Below are 22,419 nucleotides of genomic sequence, written 5' to 3' on the forward strand. Positions count from 1 at the left end.
ATTTCACTTTCAAGTTTAAATTTATTTGATTGGTTTTTCATGCCGTACTAAAGAATATTTCACTTATAAGACTGCGCCCAGCATTATGGTGGGTGGAAACCGGGCAGAGCCCGGGGAAACTGGTATTGGCACTTTCAAGTTTAAACAGAGATAACTTTATTGAATTACATCTGAGGGTGACACCATTCGAGAACACGCACACCCGAGCATTTGCAGTTTTACTTGCCCCAACATGCTTACTCGCTCACACACAGCAGTGAAAACAGTGTCAGAATAACATGGGAATTAATATAAAACTCTGCTTCAAGGCTCCATAAGTCTGAAGCCAGGTTGTATTGACCTTCACATTTTACATATGCTGGTCACATTGTTCTGTTGTCTTACATACTATAATTTCTGGTTATTATCAGCCACAATTCCCTCAATATCATCCAATGTTGTTCATTTCCACATAAGCTCTCATACTGTCTTTTACCTCCTCGTCAGCTTGCCACTACCTCAAAGTGAAGTGCACAGATGTCCACAGTCTTGAATTAGCGTATTTCACTTGGTCTTGTAGTTGCACGACTTACAGTGAGAAATAACTCCAAATGTGTAAACGCTTGCAGTAAATAACACTTACTGCTATTCACATGCGCATTAAATGTTCGCATTAAATAAGCGTAAAATGATGTCAACTTTTCTGCTCAGCCACACATGCAACACCTCGCTCATTAATTTCTTTAAGTTATTGAGGAGTAAATTGGGTTAACCAGAGAGTAGTCAGTCTAGATAGATTCAGTGTACTATTTAAAACTTATGACATTCATTATAACACTTGATGATGAATTCCAAAATGTGAATATAACAGACAGAGCCATCTAGATGAGTTAATGTGAGGAGTGCACCCCCTGCATGAGCAGGTAATATCGTAAATCATGTCATAATCAAAAAACAAGAACACATTTTAGCCCTACATACATGATGTATAATCATGTAGCTTGCACTTTACAGTTGTATTAAAACTGCAGAAAACATGTCTACACCATCTACCAAAGAAACTGATGTCAGTTTTTCTGCTCAGCCACACATGCAACAACTCATTGGTTTCTTTAAGTAGGAGAGGAGTAAATGGGACTAATCAGAGAGTAGTCAATCTAGATGGATTCAGTGTACTTGTGACATTCATTATAACACTTAATGATGAATTCCAGAATTTGAAAATAACAGACAGAGCCATCCAGACTAGTTAATGTGACGGGTACACCCTCTGCATGAGCAGGTAATATGGTAAATCATGTCATAAAAAAAAATAACACATTTCGGCCCTACGTACATGATGTATAATCATGTAGCTTGCACTGTATAGTTGTATTAAAACTGTAGAAATCATGTCTACACTGTCTACCATAGAAATAGGTCTATCTCGCTTTACTACTAGCCCAAAGGAAAGACAGTCATGCCACGGTTACCAACCAATGCAGGAATGAAACCGGCAACTAATATGCAAATGTTTCATGTTGACAATCCTGGCTGAGATTGTAACTGCAAATACTACAATTGCCAACCACTAAGGAACTGCAAACTTCACATATCCTCATCAAACACTAAACATTCTTTTACTTCATCACACTTACGCTTCCTAGCTTCCGCTACTTTTTCAGCAGCTCGTTTTTCTGCCCCGAGAAGCTGTTGGATTCCTGTCGTCTGACTCGCCATTTTGACTGAAGGTATGTCATGTGATCGCTGTAAGACCTGTACAATGGATAATGACGTGCAGGCCTCAACTTAAGTGGAAATTTAATACTGATTATTGTCCGCAATTGTCTTGTTCTATTGTAGGCTTTTAACAGTGACGACTTTCTTCTAAAGATGCCCACACTTTACAGAATTTTTTCTCTATAGATCAATTATAGAACAAAATGGAAATAGAAGAAAATATGGATTTGTTATGCCTTACAAACACTACTGACAAACCGCTCTACGGTGACGTCACTTCCACCGATGCAGCCTGCTGCAGAGGCGAAAGGGTTAAGTGTAAGAAACTTTTTATTTTGTGGAGAATCCAATAATTTGTGTAAACATTGTTTTACATACGTGTTCTGTACTTCGTGTGGTTATGTAGGCTGAGGGTTTCTGTGTTTTGGCTACAAGGTAAGGTTTATTTTTTGATGCTATGATTTATCATTGATTTGATCACCAATCCCCAATCCCATTTCTAAAGTTGGATGAGGCAGTCGCATGAATGAGCTTAAGCAAGTTGCTCAGTGGCCTGTAGTGCTAAAAACTGAACAGTGATGTAGATTCGGTCTGTCTGACCCTATCTTCTTCTAAAAATACTGCAGAGATGTGTGGAATAGCTGCCACTGTGCCAGACAGAAGGAAAGAAAGCATGTCCCAAAGAGAGGGCTGCAGCTTACTCCAGGTATATGCTAGTGAGATACAACACACAGAATAGAAATGAAATGCTGCTAATTCTCTGCAAACATGAGTCATCAGGATTGACTGTAAATGTGTAGACATGGCCAGAGCGCCAAGCACAGGGCGTCTTGCAAATATCCATGTAGCCTGTAGAGGTATTACCAGTAAGTTTTTGGGTTGAACCATATATAACGAAGAAAGTTGCATGCATTCTTTGGAAAGGTGAACTTCCTGTACTTCCAGAAGGTGTGTTTAGAATTGTTACCCCATTGTTACAGCAGTGGAGCATGTTAAATCAACCATGTTGTTAATTACAGAGTTAAGATTGTGTAGCATGAGTACATGTACACATGCACTGCTAGCATGATTATTAATTTAGGTTTTGGTAGACATGTTTATATAATTGAATTGTGATATACACTGTGACACTATACTAACCTTAAATCACTGCTAACCTTCCTCACTTTTGTCACCTGTGTCTTAGTGTTACAAGTTAGATTTAAAAGAAACAAAACAAATTACAGATGACTTATGTTGATCTTTAATACGTGAAATTCACAAGATGTATTGCTATCTACAGACTGTGTGCTCTTAATCCATATCATTTTCAGAAGTCCACCTATGTGATCTGACTAACAAGTTCCAATTTCAAATCCACAATAATCCTGAACAGTATTTCTGTTATACAAGTCCGTCTCCTATCAACAGTTAGGCTCTTTCTTTGGCTTAGAGCACATTATCTTTTTCATTTTGTCCTAGATAAAATATTTATAAGTGAAGAGTAATGTTAACAACTGTAAATATGAGAATTGGTATTTTTTCAGGTATGTGGGAGAAAGCCTTGTCCACTCACCAGTAATTGGATAATATATTCTCGTGTACCCAAAAGTGACAATCTGTTCATCAAACACTGTTGGTGTTGATGTCACTGTGAAATGGCCTCAGGAGACCACAAAGGTGTTGACGACATCACAAAGTTTCGACGCTTTATACATTTTGGATCAGAGGATGGAGTTTATTTCCCTGGGGAGCGAAGTTTTGGAAAAGAAAATGCTCAGCTTATTGCGAGATTGGTTGGTTCAGGGAAGGGAGAAGACATCGTGTCAGAAATTGTAGGACACTGTAAGACAGAGCGACCTGTTCGACCACTTGCGTCCATTTTTGCACTGGCTGCATGTGCACGATCAAGCGACCTTAAGACAAAACATGCTTCGTACAAGGCATTACCCACAGTGTGCAAAACTTCCAGTGACTTGTTTGCCTTTGTAGGATATGCTCAAATTATTTGTTCAGACAATTCTTTCGGGGAGGAGAACAAACGTCCTCGACCCACAGGCTGGGGGAGGGCTCAGCGTAATGCTGTTAGTCTGTGGTACACCAATAAAGAGCCCAAGCTGCTAGCGGAAGACGTTACAAAAGTTAAACAGCGTGGAGGATGGTCTCATGTTGATCTGCTGCGACTAGCTCACACGAAAGCTGCCAAGGATGGTAAGACATATTGTACATATACATATACATGGCATGTATATTTCAACTGGCTGAGTCATTTATATGGCTATGTAAGCATATATGGCTATCACAGTACCCAATCAACCCTTGAACACCTCGTTCGCTTTCCTCAGTTGAACTCCTACTGTTTGCAGCTTTGAAAATTAAGTGTGGAGGATTATCAGGTGCAAGGTCAAAGGACAGCATTTTACTCTGCCTATTACACTGGACACCTTACATAGCCAAAATATTATATTGAGTACTCCAATAGAAAAAAAATAAATGACTCAGTGCTTAGTAACTTAGCAGTCAGATGAATTTATTGATATAAGTGTATACATTATATACATAAATATTGCACCCAGTAGTAGTGGAGGGATGTATATAAACTGTGGAAGTTTTGTGTCAAAGTTTGTGGTATGGATTCATTTACAGTTTGTATTAATGGAATTTCATTAAATGTACATGCAGTATTATTAACTTCAGGTATAGTTTTAAGTTTTATGGGTTTATCAGTGCCATAGCGGTGTTTGTTTTGTAAACAGGAAAGGTAGAAAAGAAGGGAAACGGACTCGTGTCCGTTCTCTGTTACCTGCTTCGGAAAGGTCATTAATTTTAGACTAATGAACGGCAAGCTGTGCAGTTCTTGGTGTGTCACCTACATGTATATTTTGCATGTATAAGCTGCATTGGAATGACATTGGAGTGTCTTATTGAATGTAAAAGTTTTGAAATGGTGATATTTCACCTTTACAACTATGTGTAAATCATAAAAACAAATCTAACATGTAGACAGGTGCAAAGCCATTTATATGCAGAAGTAAACAAGAAGACAGTGTATTATTCAGTGAGGTAAACATTCAAGCCTGAATGCTGTGGGACACAACCAACATATAAATATATATTGTTTGAAAAGTCCTCTGTTTTGAAAAACATGACTGACAGTGGGAAGAAGGGGTTACCCTTAACAAAATTATTTTCAATGATGGCCTAAAATGTGCATCTTGGTTCCTGTTAGGCACTTAATTTTGTTATTAGATAGGCAGTCGAAATTTGCCACTCTTCCCCCCTAACCACCCCACCCCCACCCCCCCCACCCGTCTTATAGGAGTGTACATGTTGCCTTTGCACCTTGCTCAGTTTGATTTCTTTCTACAGAACTGAAAATTTTTGATCGAATACTACATGTACAAGTAATGTCATTGTTTGCTTGTACATGTGATCTGTGCAGTGTGTGCGCTTAAGCAAGCTTCCATCTTGACTGTTGGGCAGGTGTGCAACCATCACCCCTTTCTGTTTATTTCCAGCACCCTTACATGTACATGTAGATTTTGTTTCTGAAGAGAGCAAAGGCATAGGAATGTGATAGCACACCTGTCATTCTAAGGCCAGCTTTTAATTTAAAAAAAAAATGAACAATTTAATTTAATTTAAAGTTAAGATCCTTGCCTTTTAATTGCTAGGACATGAGTAGTGCAGATTCAAACCCAATCTTTGAAGGGGAATTTGTAGATTCCCCTACTTTCACTGTTCTGGGCCTGAGTGATTGTAACATATACATGTGCACAGTTGATGGCGCTCATGTGACCATTTACACTGTCTAACTTTTGTTGAAGACCACTTATCTTCCACCAATGTATCTGTTGTACATGTACATGCGTGTTGTGTGTATCTGTACATCATTTGCGATTTTTGTCGCATCAGTGGGTTGCCTCAAGCACTTGAGTTTTATCCACTCATGAAACTGACCACCAGTGTATAAGTGAAAAGTTCTTAAATATGGCATAGAACAACAGCAAAATAAATAAGTATAGCTTTTACATACCTTACAGCGATACTGAGGATCAAGACGCCATTTCCAGTCTATAAAATGCCAGTTTCGGTTCAATCCTTGAATTATGTCTGCTACATTGGGAAAGTGAATGACATTACTGCAACATCCTCTAGTGTCATTTCCAAAAGAAATAGAGTCTCTTCCAGTTTTGATGATGTCATTTCCAGTTCAGTATATTTGGTCTTTTAACTTATATCTATAACATATTGCAAATAACAGGTCATTCAGTGTATGATCACATCTACAATGTACATTTATAACGTAAAGGGCAAGGCTGCATTGAACTGATATGAAGGAATAGATTTTCTCCCTGCAAGTCAAAGTTACCATGCCATCATTCAAAAATCTCCAGAAAAAAACTATTGGTTGTTGCTGAGATATGTTGATATGCATGTATAAATGTATGAATGGGCAGGGCGCGAGCTACCATATGGGACAGATTCCATCTTGCCAGCTTTTATACAGTAGTTTTCATTCTACAGGGCAAAATGTGATTTCTTCAAAATGGCACATATCCTGAAGTATTTTGAAAACTATGAATGTCATTTTGAAGGATTATCAGCTGTTTTTGATGTTTGCCAACAAGTGTGAAGAATTCAATATGGTCGCCAGGTCACGTGACCTATTGCTATAAGTTTTTACACCGCATCAATTTGAAAGGCCTGCTATACAGATTGCAAAGCTTCAAAACCATGACTATAATAGTTTGACTTGGGGATCTGGAACAAATTTTGGTGAAATAATGATAAAACTGTTAACAAAAGCATTAGGATTTCAAGCCTGAATGGTTTCAAGCTATGCCTGGTATTGTTATGTTGTAACTTTTGTTAATAACATGCATGTGATTACCTAGGACATTGGACGTGTTCACATAGTGTGATTCTTCAATCTTTTTTGTAAGATGTTTATTCAGGCATATTCTGAGTGCATAAATATTCTGAGTAGATGGGTGGAATTTTTTGTTAAGCCTTGAACTTGACTAACCCACCCAGTGTAGCTTTCTCTCCAAAATCAGAGTTCAAAAGGTGCATTTGATCACTTGGTATCCCAAACCTCTCACTCCTAAATCGTTTCGACGGGTTAAAAAAATCGTCTGTATTAAGTCTTGACTAGTATAAAACTGATACTAGCAATTTTCAGATAATTCAAATTAATGTGATCATAATACAGATTAAATTTAAATACTGTTTGTAATTATGGATTTTTGTGACACTTCTCTGAATGATCCATACATGTTGATCTATGCCACATGGTGCATGTAAAATATGTACTATGTATGTAATTGGTGTAACGTTTGACAAGGATGCTGTACTTTTATAGATAGAATGCAAGTTTCTTGCATGTAGTTCTGCAAACAGCATTAACAAGATGTGAGTGAGGTCCAGTCACGGCAGTGTACAGCTGTAGATAAGCATTGGGCAGTCAATTTACAGTGTTAGCAGTCTGGTATCAAGTAGAATGTGCATTGTGTTGTAGGTACAGGTACATGTAGGTGAGAGAGCCCACATTCCACACATACCAGGTGAGACTGCTGTGACTGCATTGGCTGCGAAAATCAGCCAACATTCCTTCATTTCTCACCCCTGCTATACTTTGTCTGCTGCAGGCCTCCTCAATGTTTATAAGAAGATTCCCCAGCAGCTCTGTTGCTATCACTCCATAGACTTCACCAGAACTCAATCTAGTGCACTCAGAACTGCTCAACTAATGTTTAGGCTATGTTTGTGTTAGACATGTTAATATAGCAGTTTGGTGTGGGAATCTTGTTTCTACTAGATATTACATATATACATTTATATGAAATTAAATTGTGGAACTTTGATCATATTTGCACCATATTGAGGAGAACCAGTGGCATTTTGAGTGAGTGAGTGAGTGCTTGGGGTTTAACATCATACTTAACAATTTTTCAGTCATATGATGACGAAGGAATCCTTAGAGTGCATGTAATGTGCCTCTTGTTGCAGGACGGATTTCCACCACTCTTTTCGTGCTGCTTCACTGAGATGGCTTACCGAAGGCAGCCAAGCCTCCCCCGTCCGAGCCATTATACTGATACGGGTTAACCAGTCGTTGCATTATCCCCTTCATGATGAAGGCGAAGCGAGGCGTGACTCAACCCAGGATTGACTCTGGATCTACCGCTCCTGAAGCGGATGCTCTAACAGCTGAGCTATCGAGGCTTCTCACATTTTGTATTTAGTTGTGAACGCCTGAGTGGTAGTGAAAGTGATTGGATATTTGTCAAGCTTTGTGTGCTTGATAAATAATGACATGAGCATTGTGAGGGTCGGACGACAAGCACATGATCTGAGTGAAAAAGACTGTAGTTCTGTATAAAAAAGGTCAGCAGATAATTAAATTAATAAGTAGATAAATGTATAATCTAAATGACAGATGTGAAGCTTGCCCCGGTTTCATGAAGTTCAGTTAGCTAAGAGAAGCCTTCCATGATAACCTATATTGTAGACTAAGACGTATGAAGTGCATTTAGCCAAGGGCTACTCAACCCTGAGTATGCTTCATGAAACTGACCCCTAATGAGATTAACAATACATAATAAAACAATTTCTCATTCCAAATTTGAAATCTGAAGACAGTTTTAATAATATTCAGTGGGCTGGTCCTGAGAGACTAGGCAAGAGTTTGACCGATGCGACAGATGAAGACGAAAGTTTAAGACTCAATATTAGTCTTGTACATGTATTTCTGTTACCTGTAATTTTACCGCCTGTTTTCAAAACTTTTGAGCTATGAAGTACATGTATATTGTATACTGGCCACCTGACCAGACCAACCATCCAAGGACTCCACTATAAAGTTTTTATTGAAGTTAGAAGCTTTCTTTTTTTTTCTTTTCTCAATATTCGTTTTGTTTAAATCTTTATCTTTCTGATTAGTGATAATAAATAAAAAAAATCATTCCCAAACAACCTTATGTACTGTTTTGCTTTGGGGCGGTCTACATGTATGCTCAACAAGGACTTGGTTAAGGATGTTCCCGTGGTTACTGATGGCTGGAAGGGGCACGGTTTTGGCACCTTAGTCCAACGCTCAGGACTTCTTGCGCGACTGCATTTAGTGAATGATGCCATTACTGTGTATGCTCAGCGAAAATGGTTATTATACAGGAATGCACGGAGTCTGCATGTACATGTACATGTACAGTAACTGGTAACATATGTACAGAGATTCCATGTGCATGCAGTTTAACCAGTGCACGCTGAGATGGTTACAAACATGTACACAGCCTTTATACATGTACACCTACCATGTTGGTATATTCACAAGTTGATAAGCATAAATGAAATGTGTAAATCAAAATGGGGTTCTTACACAAAGGTAAATGTACAGCAGTCTAGTTAAATCAAAATTTATAGGAATACATTTATAATATATCATGATATGACATATATGTATGTAATCGTGTATGTTAACATGTATTGTACTGTTTTAAGTGGACACTTACAGATTCCATTGTTCAGAGATGTGTCTGACTGGCAGTTGGGTCTTTATCAAATTCGTCTTAATAAAAAGTCACGATCTTGCACTTGATATGCATACCTTTGAATTATCAGACACACAAGGTGTTAGTTTAATCCTGACATTGGATTAGGAATTCCCCGTGCTGCATGTTAATCATGTACATATATATTTGTTATCGTGGTTGTATATGAAGGACTTCCATGTTTTGTTAGGTGAGGGAAACTTTGGGAATTACATTGTACATGTACTGGCCACAGGTCATTAGTTTGCTCTAGGCAATCAGGTTTTCACCATCATGATTAAATAATGTATTACTAAGTACCTTATGGAATAAAAAACAATCAATCAGTCGTAAGTTTATCAGAGATTGTGTTTACTCTTCAGACTAACATGTTCAAAATGCCCAGCCCGTAAGAAAAAGCCTCTTGGATGGAAAATGGTAGCTTTTGAAAATACATGTATTTGATTTGAACATTTTGGTAAAATTATGTTTGTTTTGGCAGGCACTGCTGTGGTACTGAAGTACCTGGTGAAAGGCCTGGCCGAGGTGAAGAAACTGTACCCTGTGGACGGTGCAACAAATGAGGTGAAGGAGGTATTGTCCTACCTGGAGGTGGTGGACACGGTAAAACACTCCACAGACGAGCACCAGGTGGCTCGCCTCGTGGAGCAGCACCACCTGCAGCGGGAACACCTGCCCACCAACATGGCCAAGTCTAAAGAGGTAAGGGGAGATAAGCATGGTGTGCAAATGAGGCCATCATAGAGAATATATTCGTTGGGGGTAACCTGACTGACCCTCCAGTTGCTAATATAAAGTTTTTAATCGGTTTTTGATTGAATTCCTCTTTTTTTTTTGTCCCTTTCATTTCTTAAAAAAATGTTTTCCATTAGCCAGTTTTTTGCTGACCAACGTTTTCTTTTTTGATAGCTTGTGTAATCCCCAACAGAGAATTTTATAAGGATGGTCCAAACTGCTTTAGATTTGGAAGTTGATAAGCATAATTGTAAATGAAATACATGTACATGTACTTCATGTAAGTCAGCTGTAATTTCATGCACTCTTCATCAAGTGATCTCCCTTCTGTAACCACAGCTCATGCAACATTGCTGCCAGTCAGTGAAAAAATTGGAGGGAATTATAGGTGATTTACTGTAACTCAGTATTTCCTTGTAGTGGAATTAGAGTGCTGCAGCTTTAACCAGCAAAATATAAATGAATGCAATTGTCTGCTGTAAAATATATATAAGCACTGACTAGAGATGGCTGATGTAAGATAGGAAATGCCAATATCTTCCTTATGTAGAGGCCTGTAGCCTATCATCTACTACCTCTTCTGAATGAGCTCACAAGTCTGATAGAAATGGCAGATTAACATAACTCAGATTGACCAATAGAAAGGATTGTAACATCGTAAGCCATAACATGCTGTTGTTGTAAAGTGAACTGTGAGTGAACAGAGTTGGAGGGTGAATACCACATTCGTAGATAGAAATCAGGTTTTAAGTATGAAGAGTATGTATGGTCGACTTTTGGAGGATGGATGATGCCAGGTGTTGCTGAAGTAGTTTTTATTTTCTTGGAAATACCTGTTATAAGTTATGTGAGTATCAGTGAAGATTCACGTCCTCTTAGACCAGTGAAAATTTGTAGTCGTTTGCCGAGGTTTTTTCTCATACATCAGGCCTCCCTGGCCGCTGGGGTTAACACGCCAGCACATCACAATGACCCAGGAACCTCCCACTAATTCTGTCACTTTGAGTTCAAGTCCAGCTCGTGCTGGCTTCCTCTCCGGCCGTATGTGGGAAGGTCTTTCAGCAACCTGCAAATGGTCATAGGTTTCCCAGGTTTAACTCACCGTAATGCTGGCCACCGTCATATGAGTGAAATATTCTTGAGTACAGTGTAAAACACCAATCAAATAAACAAATAAATAAATTTTGTCGTACATGTTCATGTGTTGATGCAGATTACAACATATTTTTTTCCCTCAGAAAAGCAGGTGTCTTCCGACAGAGCATCAGGTTTATAGGATCGAATTGTCTGTTGTGGAGAGAGTATTTTGATAGTATACATACATGATTTTATACTTAAGTATTTAAGTAACATAACATTTAAGTAAGTGTACATGAAATAAGTTTGATGACCTAATTTTGTTTACTGATAGCCTTATGGATTATCTTTTGTGGCAGGTATGGATGGCCCTATTGACTACAATGCCCTACTACCTGGTACTCTCCTGTCTTGGGAAGTTGGCATCTCTTGGATTGTTGGTACCTGAAGGTGATGCAACAAAGCGAGTGGTAGAGAGGTTAAAAGACGATTCTGCTCTGGCTGACTCAAGGTATATTTGAAATCATTCTCACTTGTATCCTGTATCATCAAGCTTTACCCTAGAAAAAAAGAAGGCCTTTTATTTTTTTCTGCTTTGTCATAGATGTTTGTAATTGCATATTTTCCACGTGTGACATGTCATTGGTGGAAGGCAAGTGGTCTCCAGAAAATTTCATATGAGACTGCAAAAGACATGGTTGTGGACAACTTCTAAGCTTCCCGAACATTAGAATCAAGGGAATTGTACAAATTCCCTGTTCAACAATGGTATTGGACCAACCATGGATGTTTGTTCAACTCATGGTCATGGGCCGTAGTTTCTCCTTGACCAGCGATTTTTGAGTGGTTAATGACTGAGAGCTTATGGCACAGTTTTGTGTTCCAAACACAAAGCATTCCACCCATATTTTCAACCAAAACAACATGTACATGTATAACTTGATCTCAAACCACACCTGAATTATCAGCACTTTATTTCTCTTGATTTCATTGCCATTTTGTGATTAATAACGAGACATTGTTGACCCATAATTGCTTACTAATTTCCACCCGTTTTTCAAACTGGTCTGCAAGGTTTTACAGTGGATGCATGTCTTTCTAGGATTCATTGCTTTGGACATCTTTTTACTTCTCAGAACTATTATCATACAGTGATGGTCTACTACATTTGTTGACTGTCAGCATCTTTTAATATCTGAGTAATTAATATAATGAGTGATAACACATTACGTGATGACAGTTTTTGACCAATCATAATGGTTGGACAATACCTTAAAACGTGACATGCCTGACTACAATCATGGGAGATGTTTATTAAAAGAATGATGTAATAAACCCAAACCAGGTAAATAAATTAAACCCATAAAAGTAAGTGTAGATAATGCGTTAGAGAAAGATTGAAAAATAGAATGTCAGAGTTCATCAACCCTGGAAGAGGACAGTGTCTTGTGCCAAATAGTAATTCGACAAGGACAGTGTCTTGTGCCAAATAGTAATTCGACAAGGACCAACAAGACAAGGACAGTGTCTTGTGCCAAATAGTAATTCGACAAGGACCAACAAGACAAGGACAGTGTCTTGTGCCAAATAGTAATTCGACAAGGACCAACAAGACAAAGACAGTGTCTTGTGCCAAATAGTAATTCGGCAAGGACCAACAAGACAAAGACAGTGTCTTGTGCCAAATAGTAATTCGACAAGGACCAACAAGACAAGGACAGTGTCTTGTGCCAAATAGTAATTCGACAAGACAAGGACAGTGTCTTGTGCCAAATAGTAATTCGACAAGGACCAACAAGACAAGGACAGTGTCTTGTGCCAAATAGTAATTCGACAAGGACCAACAAGACAAGTACAGTGTCTTGTGCCAAATAGTATTTTGACAAGGACCAACAAGACAAGAACAATGTCTTGTGCCAAATAGTAATTTGACAAGGACCAACTGTTTGGAATAGGACAAAACTGTCATGTAAATAACTATGTAACTTTTTAACAAACTGGATAACAGGAAAATTTTCCAGGGATGTCTTGCACCAACTAAAAAATTATTTCCAGACTTGTCATCATTTCAGATTGCATCCATTCAGCATCTTGGTTGCGTGGAAGGTGTATGAGCAGGGACGTGGTGAGAATGGGAAGCTGAGGTGGATGCCCACCCCAGCCATACAAACGGCGCTCAACTCGGCCTTCTACAGCTCCTTCAAGGTCAGTCTCTCAGTCTCAGGCTGGCTTTCCATGTATCTGTTGTTGGCAGGCTATGTAGATGGGGAAGTTGATTTCTATAATACATATGCATGTACTGTTTTTGCCTGAAAAATTTAACTGAAGACATGTTTTTGTAGAGGCAAATAAAGGGTATAAAATATTACATTTTGTACACAATATCATCCTAACAACCAATGGAACTCAAATCAGGAAAATGAATCCCCAAAATATTTACACATGTACATGTACCAGTGAACCACAAGTTGATACATGAACGTGGCTGTATCATGATGACTTTCAAATCAAGCTCAGGTTTTGTGTGTATGTATTGAGTGAACCTGGGCTCTTTCATTTAATTTGTGCTTCCCGTTTTATGGTTTATGGGACCTGGATAATAACAAGCAGTCAGTGACACCCATGTGGCTGTATGTGCTGTCTAACATTTTTCAGAAGACCACTTGTCTTCAAACTATTGTAGGAAACATGCATGCCATGAATAACTTGTCAAAGATCAGTGATTTACGCTGAGAAAAGCTGCTTTCTTCCAACCATAAAAACCACTGTGGTGATAGAAGTGAAAAATTCTTGGGTGTGGTGTTAAACAGTGATCAAAATAAACTGTTATAAATGTTATTGAGTGTTGCCACTGTTATTACCATGGTGTGATTTTGCTCTTATCCAGAACATCCAGCCCACCAATAAGAAGTTTGTACTAGGGATCAGTATCACAGGCTCCCTGGCTCTTCAGGGACTTAATGGCACGCCCGCAGTGTCGGCAGCCGTAGCAGCAGCAACCATGGCACTGGCCATAGCGCGCACAGAGACTAACTACCAGCTGGTCGTCTTCTCCAGTGAGCTACGACCGGTCAGCCTGAATAAGGACATGGAGCTGATTGACATATGCCGGGCTATGGCTACAGAGTCCACCAAGGTACATGTTTTGGGCATTCTGGTTAAAGAATTCAAGTTTCACCTGTAAAAATGCATTTGCAGCAGGACATAAAGGGTTTGAAAATGATACTTTTGATGCCAAAAAACTTTTGGTAAGAAATAAATCAAACTAAAAGAAAAAAAAATGTAATGTGGCCGTATAAGATGGATGAATCAATCCGAATCAAGCATAGTATGTCATTTTTTATTTGCCTTAGACATGGTTATTTTGTATTGTTGTTTAACCAAAAAGGGAAATGAAATTCTAAGGGACTTCATTGTGCCATTGAATGTCATGTTCGTGATACTTTGTGATGTTGTTGTCCTTTATCTCTGCTTTCTACTGGCTAGCTGCTACTATCAGGCTCTTTACCAGTGACGTGTTGTGCTCAGCTGCAGATTTTAGTTAAAGGAGAAGAAAATTTAAATATCAAATACCATTGAAAAGAGTATGTATTTCCTCGCAGGTGCATGCCATAAAAAAATTCTAATATGTACCTCAAGGTGATAAATTATAAATAAAGTCAGCACCAAAATCCGCTGTGGGCGACTCCATTTTGGCTAAGAACTCCTGAATTCTTCTGTGTTAGGAGGAGAATTGCTGTTGGAAACCGCCAAAGTGCAGTTCGTACATTTCCGGTAGAACTCTTCTTCCCAGAAGGTTGCTAACAGCACAGTTTATGCAGTACAAATTATGCAGCAGGCACCACCAGATAGAAATAAATGTGCTCTTTTCAACCTATAGTGTCATGTTTTTAAAGTTTTCTTCTGCTTTAAGATTTTTGTCAGGTTTCTGGTGAAGGTACTTTACTCTCAAGCACTCATATTTCATCCAGCCTTAAACCTGATCACCGCGAAAGGGAAAAATTCTTCAGCACTGTAACTTACAGTAAGGCTGCATTCACACGATACAATGTATCACATTGACTCGTCGAATTCAACAAGTGCAATGACAGTAGGGCAAGTGTATTTCCTTACAAACACATGAAATAGCTGTTTTCATTCAACTGCTGAAGAATTCAATCGGTTGACTCAGCAGTCACACTGTGTGAATTCATCTTTAAACACCAATCTATTAGTCAATCAGTGGGATAGTCAATGTATGCTTTCAGATCCCACTGGGTGTGGCTAACATGTGCCTGCCAATCACCTGGGCCACCGACCAGAAGAAAGATGTGGATGTCTTTGTGATATACACTGATGCCCGCTCATCCTCAAGTCTGATGACCCCCCTCGAGGCCCTCGCCCAGTACAGGCAACAGGTTAATCCTAGGGCCAAGTTAGTATATAACACTTCTACATGTATACATATCTTATAGGCTTATTTGCGTGGTTGTTTTAAGAGAGTTGATCTGCTTAAAATTTACATTTAACCAGCTAATATTTAAAACTAATTCAAACTACATCTCTTAGCTGAGATGTGTGAGTGGTCAGTAGATTGGCCACTCAAGTGTCTTGCAGCAATTTGTGGGTGACTGTTTATATCTGTGATGTAGTTTTATCTGTGATGTACATGTAATTTTATCAGTCTGTGATGTACATGTAGTTTTATCAGTCTGTGATGTACATGTAATTTTATCTGTCTGTGATGTACATGTAATTTTATCTGTCTGTGATGTACATGTAATTTTATCTGTCTGTGATGTACATGTATTTTTATCTGTCTGTGATGTACATGTAGTTTTATCTGTCTGTGATGTACATGTAATTTTATCAGTCTGTGATGTACATGTAGTTTTATCAGTCTGTGATGTACATGTAATTTTATCTGTCTGTGATGTACATGTAATTTTATCTGTCTGTGATGTACATGTAGTTTTATCTGTCTGTGATGTACATGTATTTTTATCTGTGATGTACATGTAATTTTATCTGTCTGTGATGTACATGTATTTTTATCTGTCTGTGATGTACATGTAGTTTTATCTGTCTGTGATGTACATGTAGTTTTATCTGTCTGTGATGTACATGTAATTTTATCTGTCTGTGATGTACATGTAGTTTTATCTGTCTGTGATGTACATGTAATTTTATCTGTCTGTGATGTACATGTAGTTTTATCTGTCTGTGATGTACATGTAGTTTTATCTGTCTGTGATGTACATGTAGTTTTATCTGTCTGTGATGTACATGTAATTTTATCTGTCTGTGATGTACATGTAGTTTTATCTGTCTGTGATGTACATGTATTTTTATCTGTGATGTACATGTAATTTTATCTGTCTGTGATGTACATGTATTTTTATCTGTCTGTGATGTACATGTAGTTTTATCTGTCTGTGATGTACATGTAGTTTTATCTGTCTGTGATGTACATGTAATTTTATCTGTCTGTGATGTACATGTAATTTTATCTGTCTGTGATGTACATGTAGTTTTATCTGTCTGTGATGTACATGTAGTTTTATCTGTCTGTGATGTACATGTAGTTTTATCTGTCTGTGATGTACATGTAGTTTTATCTGTCTGTGATGTACATGTAGTTTTATCTGTCTGTGATGTACATGTAGTTTTATCTGTCTGTGATGTACATGTAATTTTATCTGTCTGTGATGTACATGTAATTTTATCTGTCTGTGATGTACATGTAGTTTTATCTGTCTGTGATGTACATGTAGTTTTATCTGTCTGTGATGTACATGTAGTTTTATCTCTATAGTGTATCACTAAATGAAGTTGAAAGAGAAAATTTTGTAGAATGTTAAGATGATGTAATGCTGAAAATCCTGTGAAACAAAGTTAACTCCTCTGACTGAGGAGTCCACAGAAGCAAGATCTTCGGCAGTTTCTCTCAGTTTTTCCTGGGGTGACATGATAATATTCCTTATGTGATGTCAAATCGAGCAGATATGACATCGAGCAGATATGACGTCGAGTGAGGCAGTTGTGCTAGAATGTCAAGAGTGTTTGAAAGTACAGGGCACGGCATCAAGCATGGCTGCCTGTGATTGATGGGTGACAACATCTGTTCATACATCAGGCAAAAGTGGAATGGTCCTGCTGCTTCCTGCTTTTATCTTGCTTTTAAGACAGATGTTTAGGCATTGAAGTACACTGTAGCTCTTTGATTTTCATTGTTATGACCTTAAATTTTGGTGGAAAAACGTGTATTTTATTGTAGATGTCATGAAATATTACTTTTGGTGTTGACATTTTTTACATTTTTGCAGTAGGATATTGCTCTGCCTCCCAAGTAAACCTCGAAACAGCTATATTAGACCCGTAGAATTCTCAGAATCCAGCACAAATTTACAACTTAGCCAGGAAAAAAATTGCAGGTTATTTACATATACATCACATTGTAGCTTTATTAAGCATTTTAAGTGTTTGGACTTATATGTAGTGTTTTGGGATTTCAGGAATGAAATGAATGATAACTGTTGTGTCACACGTGTAAAATGATGTCCCTTTTTGTTGACAGGTTGGTATTTTGTGGGATGGCACCCAGCACCATGTTACTGGGGGCGGGGGAGGTGCACGGAGTTCTCAACGTAGTCAACTTTGACCCCTCAGCCCCGCAGGCCATTGACAGTTTTATTGGCTGTGATGTGTGACGAGATACATGGAGAAAGCTATTTTTTTTTTTTTTTTTTTGTTAATTTACTGCTACAGATGCTTTCAACTAACAAGCTACATTCCTCGACTCCTGGAAACTTGTCCCGTATCATTTTATATTGCAGATGTGATCTTACTTTGCAAGATTCCAGTGTCTGTGTAGGCTTGGTTTAGCAATGAGCTTCCTACTTGTAATGAGTTGACCTGTAGGAGCCCGAGTTTAGGCATCTCACACATTTACATGGCAACGTTTGTGGAAGCGTTTTAAACATTTTCTAGAAGTTGTGGAAGAAGTCCAGTTTTCTTATAACAGTTCAAAAAAAAGTGAATAGTTTTGTTTGTAGGAAGTCTGACTATTGTTGTTATGGTAGAAATTATCTAGTCTTTAGCATTTGATGTGTAGCTTTTACCTGTTGTTAAGTCTTCACAAGTTGTCTTTATAGTGATGCACTACATTTTCATTTTGATACTCGTCTGATTTAAAGCAAGGGAGATAATCCAAGTTAAGGGAGCTGGGAGAGGAAGATTTAAAAGACAGATAAGGCATCTTATTATCATTTGTACCTGGCATGTATACTGATTTAGTTTTAACTAGATGATGTGTCTTGATATTCAGTAGCTTCATTGTTTCTGATATTTGTTTCATAAAGCAAAACTATTTTGTAAGGATACTTAGTTTGGTGTTCCAGTTCTGTACTCAGCAGCAGTGCCAGGCCTTGGCTTCGTTGAAATGGACGGACAGTGTATGGCAAAGGTTTGTTTAAGTTATAGGAAAATTTCAGTAAGCATGGCGTACTGAAAACCACAGGTTTCAGTGTTAAAATCTGGACTGCAAAACAGACTATCCTAGAATGAACAATATGACTTCACGCAGGTATGTAGTATGTGCCAGCGCTTAGGTTTTTCCATGAAGAATGCAATCAAACTTCACTAAAAACTTTTTTAATGTTTAATGCTGTAGTCGGATCAATCGGTAAGAATTGAGCGAAATGCTTCATTTGGAAGAAAGCTAAACTAGGTGAATTACACTAAGCTGATGATAGGTTTGCTAATCTGTCATATTTAACAGAACTGAAAATGCCCTCACATTGGTACATATGTGCTTTATACAAATTTGTTTCTTAATCAACTTGTGCAGTTTTAATTTGATTTTTTTATCATTTAGAAAACACCTCTTCTTAGTCAACCAATGAGATTCATGTTAAGAGAAATAATGTTTTCTGGAAAAGGTCTCAGCAAAAATTTTGAAATCTTTTGAAGCATGCATTTATCTTGTGGGTAGAATTGAGTTTTCTAATATGTATTTCGTGCAATAGGTGGTTTTTGTTTTATGTTATGGGCATCTGGGACAAATTGTTCATACAGGTATAATAACTTTAAAATGAATGTTATAATCTTTGCATCTGTGTTGTAATACAAAAGAAATGGAACAGAATGTAGCTTATCCACCACCAGGATTAGCTATTCCCACATTTCAAGTTTATGCATTGTACATTTATGTAGCTTGTTTTGTTATAATTTTGTTTGATCTGCGCACAAGGAGCACAAACTCTTGAACGTTTTTTTTCAGTTTGTTGATAAATTTCGGGCTCGTTCTTGTTTTTTTAGATGTTTTCCTCATTGTGTTATTTGAAACACATGCGTCAGTCTTGAGCTAAAATAAATGATGGGTCTTCAGTTTGGAAAGTTTGGAGCGTATAGCTTGGAATAGGAGAGTTCCGAGGTGGCATTCTTCTATGGTTGAAGGAAAAAAAACACCCTACTTTACCATGTGACCTGTCAGAATTTTAGGCAGCTATTTTTGATTACATTTACTGTAATATGTGTGCCTAAAAGGTTTCACAAAAAGTTAGTTAGAGTACTGTGTTTCACCTGAAGTTTGATGTGTAAAAATGTGTTTTCAGAAGCACACAAAGTTTTTAAAATGATGCTCTTGATGATGCTCAAGACATAAAAAATTAATCAAATTTCACAAAAGCACAAAAAGTGCCCTGTAATGTGGATCAGTGTATCAGAATGAATCAAGTCACTTGAAACTTCAGGTGAAAAACAGTAGATGAACGATGAAGAAAATTAAGGTACTGAAGGATTGTGAACTTTAGGACTTTCTGAAGGAAAATATCGTTTGCGTATCCAGAACCAGAGGAGACAGGTGGTCAGTAAATTACATTTAGTGTCCAGAAAACATTTTTGACAAGTCACATGATAGGGAAGGATTATTTTTGCCATTAGTGACAAAAGAGTTCAAACTGGAAACTCCCCTGTTGTATTTTAAGATCAACTGCTGTTTTGTGTTTGTAGTCTTCATTATGGCACTTCCATCAGTATTCTCATTTATAAGTTGACTTCTCTTTTGTAGGTTGATGATTTTAAAGGTTAATATTAAATGCATGTACATGTATTTGACACTGATACGTCTTTGAGGTCTGATGTATTTTTTATTATTTATTATATTTTTCCCTGTTAGCTTATATTTGAAAATTTAGCTTTTTGCGACAGAAATCATTGTTGACGTTTTGGCTGAATTTATACAGACATATGTTTGAATGTTAAAACGTTATGATCTGATTTGTTTTGCAAGCTTTGTAACTACATGTTACATTCATTTGTATTACATTTTGTGCCAGTATGATAATGGTAGTCCTAGTCACCAAACTCATGAGTTTGTAATGCATGGTTAACTGGATCATGTAGATTGGCTTACGGCTTTTTATCAATATGGCTGATAAGAATACCAACTACCAGTCTCTCTCTTTCCATAAGAAGTGCAAGTACTGTAATTGTAAGACTGGTCTTTAGGTAAAAAATTTAATGATGATCTGTCTAGATAGCTTGGATGATCTGAAATTTGTTGGACTGGAAAATCTTGTTAGATTTTCAATGTACATGCACACATTAGTTTTAATTCTAAAGTGATCCTTTAGTAGTTGTATTTTGCAATAAACTATTCCTGCCAGTGTTTGCGTATTTGTTTGGTCTGTTCCAATAGTAATGTGGTCTTAGTTTTATAAGTTAAGAAAACTTGCCTTGTTTGTTGGACATGGGTGACAGTAACCTTTCAGCGAAGCTTGTATGGGCCTTAAGCACAGTTTTAAGTTTGTTGAAGAAATTATGTACGTAAACCTTGAGGGAAATCGCTAAGAATGCTCATACAGATTTATGAGTGATGCATTTTAAATTCTCCTAATTTACACTCGAAGCTGGGAGACCCGAGATCAAACGCGGGCCAGGTCATACCAAAGACTTCAAAAATGGTACCTGCTGCGGTCTCGGCTGGCCGAGCGTCAGTATAGTGTAACTGGCCGGGGTCTCATGTCTGGTGTCTTCAACATGATATTTCTGTGACGGCAGCAATTTCACAGCACGGATTCACAAGGCGACAAAGTATATATACACACACCCAGTGACTCCTAGTCGTCATATGACTGAAAACTTGTTATGATAGTATGAAGTAAAACCCCAAGCATACATGCATGTCTGAGGCATGTTGTTTTATCGATTTGCCCTTAATCAGCGCATGTAGAAAATACTATAAGACCAATGGTTTGGTCAGTTCGTGTGACCAAAGCACAAGGGATAGATGATTTAAAACTTATATGGAAGATTGAATTGGAAGCGGGGTGGGGGGTGGGGCGGGGGGGCGAAACGTGACTGAGTATTTAATAGCACTGGTTTTTCATTTGCAAGCACAGCATGTGTGGACTCCCGGCCTTGGGCAAAGAAAGTTGTGAAGTCGCTCGCTTTCAATATTCGTGTGTTCGTTTGCACATTCTAACGTTTATTGAAAACCACTTGCTTTCATCAAGATGGTGCCCATAACGTTATGGATAAGTTGAGAAAGTTTGTCAATAAATTTCCAAAGGTCAGTGGTGCGTGGGTCACACCGGTTTCCATCACCCATGAAAATAATGAAATCTTACGTCGCTGTTTGTTGATTTTTTTTTTTGATTTTTTATAGTTGGTTGTTCAAAACTTGAGTTTGGTGTTATACAAAAATCTAGTGTAACATTTAGTTGAATTTAATATAACACATGTATTGTAGCACCGTACAAGCTAAAAGTGTGTGGTAATCTATATACCAGAAACTTTGGGGAAAAAATTGATCAGCAAAAATCCAATCAAATTTTTGCTATTAATTTTAAACTAGCCCAGACATATACCTTTTACAAGAGATCAGCTGTGCACGTGTTACAGATAAAAATAGGCAATTTTGTTCCTGAAATAATGAAGAGGGTCGCATTATAACTTTTTCAAACCTTAGAATCATTTTAACACAGTAAATACTACTGGTACGAGTTTGGTATTATTTACTGATAAATATTTCCTGCAATAATTTAAGCTGGTCTTGATAAATATAGAAAATTTAATTTGATTAGCGCATATGGATTTCTTGGCAAAATTCTCCGACCGGTATAGTCTCTTTCAACATAACCTCTACGACTGTACACGTCTGAAAATGTCAGAATCAGACTTACGGAGAAACCTGTGGTGACATTATCTCTTTTTTTTTCGCCCGCGTGATTTTAGATACTGTTGTCATGGGAGTAATATGTCAGTGTAAAACATGACCAGTATTCTAAATACAGTAAGCTGGGGTACCGTACATTAAACGCTGACAGGACAAATTTTAGTATATATGCTCCGTTAGTAGGCCTAGCTTGGATTCAAAATGAGCAGTTCTTTCTGT

General features: G+C 37.8%; 2 protein-coding genes across 3 annotated transcripts in view; one reads left to right on the plus strand and one right to left on the minus strand.

The window, feature by feature from the left end:
- LOC135480683 (V-type proton ATPase subunit G-like) overlaps positions 1 to 1,698 on the minus strand; it is a 141,020-nt gene extending 139,322 nt beyond the window's left edge. The window contains exon 1 of the mRNA XM_064760583.1: positions 1,617 to 1,698. Coding sequence (XP_064616653.1) covers positions 1,617 to 1,698 — 82 coding nt within the window. The remainder of the gene's footprint in view (positions 1 to 1,616) is intronic.
- A 301-nt stretch (positions 1,699 to 1,999) lies between these two features.
- Positions 2,000 to 20,686, plus strand: LOC135480209 (RNA-binding protein RO60-like). Of its 2 annotated transcripts, none has more exons than XM_064759981.1 (8): positions 2,000 to 2,133; positions 3,225 to 3,888; positions 9,712 to 9,932; positions 11,402 to 11,553; positions 13,115 to 13,247; positions 13,930 to 14,178; positions 15,290 to 15,456; positions 17,599 to 20,686. In XM_064759981.1, exons 2-8 carry the CDS (start codon positions 3,336 to 3,338, stop codon positions 17,729 to 17,731), a joined length of 1,608 nt encoding a protein of 535 aa, XP_064616051.1. In that variant the 5' UTR covers positions 2,000 to 2,133; positions 3,225 to 3,335; the 3' UTR covers positions 17,732 to 20,686. The 2 variants fall into 2 exon arrangements, with proteins under 2 accessions (XP_064616051.1, XP_064616052.1); XM_064759982.1 differs by lacking the exon at positions 2,000 to 2,133 and adding an exon at positions 2,328 to 2,404.
- The last annotated feature ends 1,733 nt before the right edge of the window (positions 20,687 to 22,419 follow it).

Source organism: Liolophura sinensis, chromosome 13, assembly GCF_032854445.1.
Source record: "Liolophura sinensis isolate JHLJ2023 chromosome 13, CUHK_Ljap_v2, whole genome shotgun sequence".
Classification (NCBI taxonomy): Eukaryota; Metazoa; Mollusca; class Polyplacophora; order Chitonida; family Chitonidae; genus Liolophura; species Liolophura sinensis.

Excerpts from the sequence above, each read along its gene's own strand:
- LOC135480209 (XM_064759981.1), top strand. The coding sequence starts at position 3,336 with ATGGCCTCAGGAGACCACAAAGGTGTTGACGACATCACAAAGTTTCGA. Across the intron at positions 9,933-11,401 it reads ACATGGCCAAGTCTAAAGAG|GTATGGATGGCCCTATTGAC; the intron begins GTAAGGGGAGAT and ends CTTTTGTGGCAG. Across the intron at positions 15,457-17,598 it reads CAGGTTAATCCTAGGGCCAA|GTTGGTATTTTGTGGGATGG; the intron begins GTTAGTATATAA and ends TTTTGTTGACAG.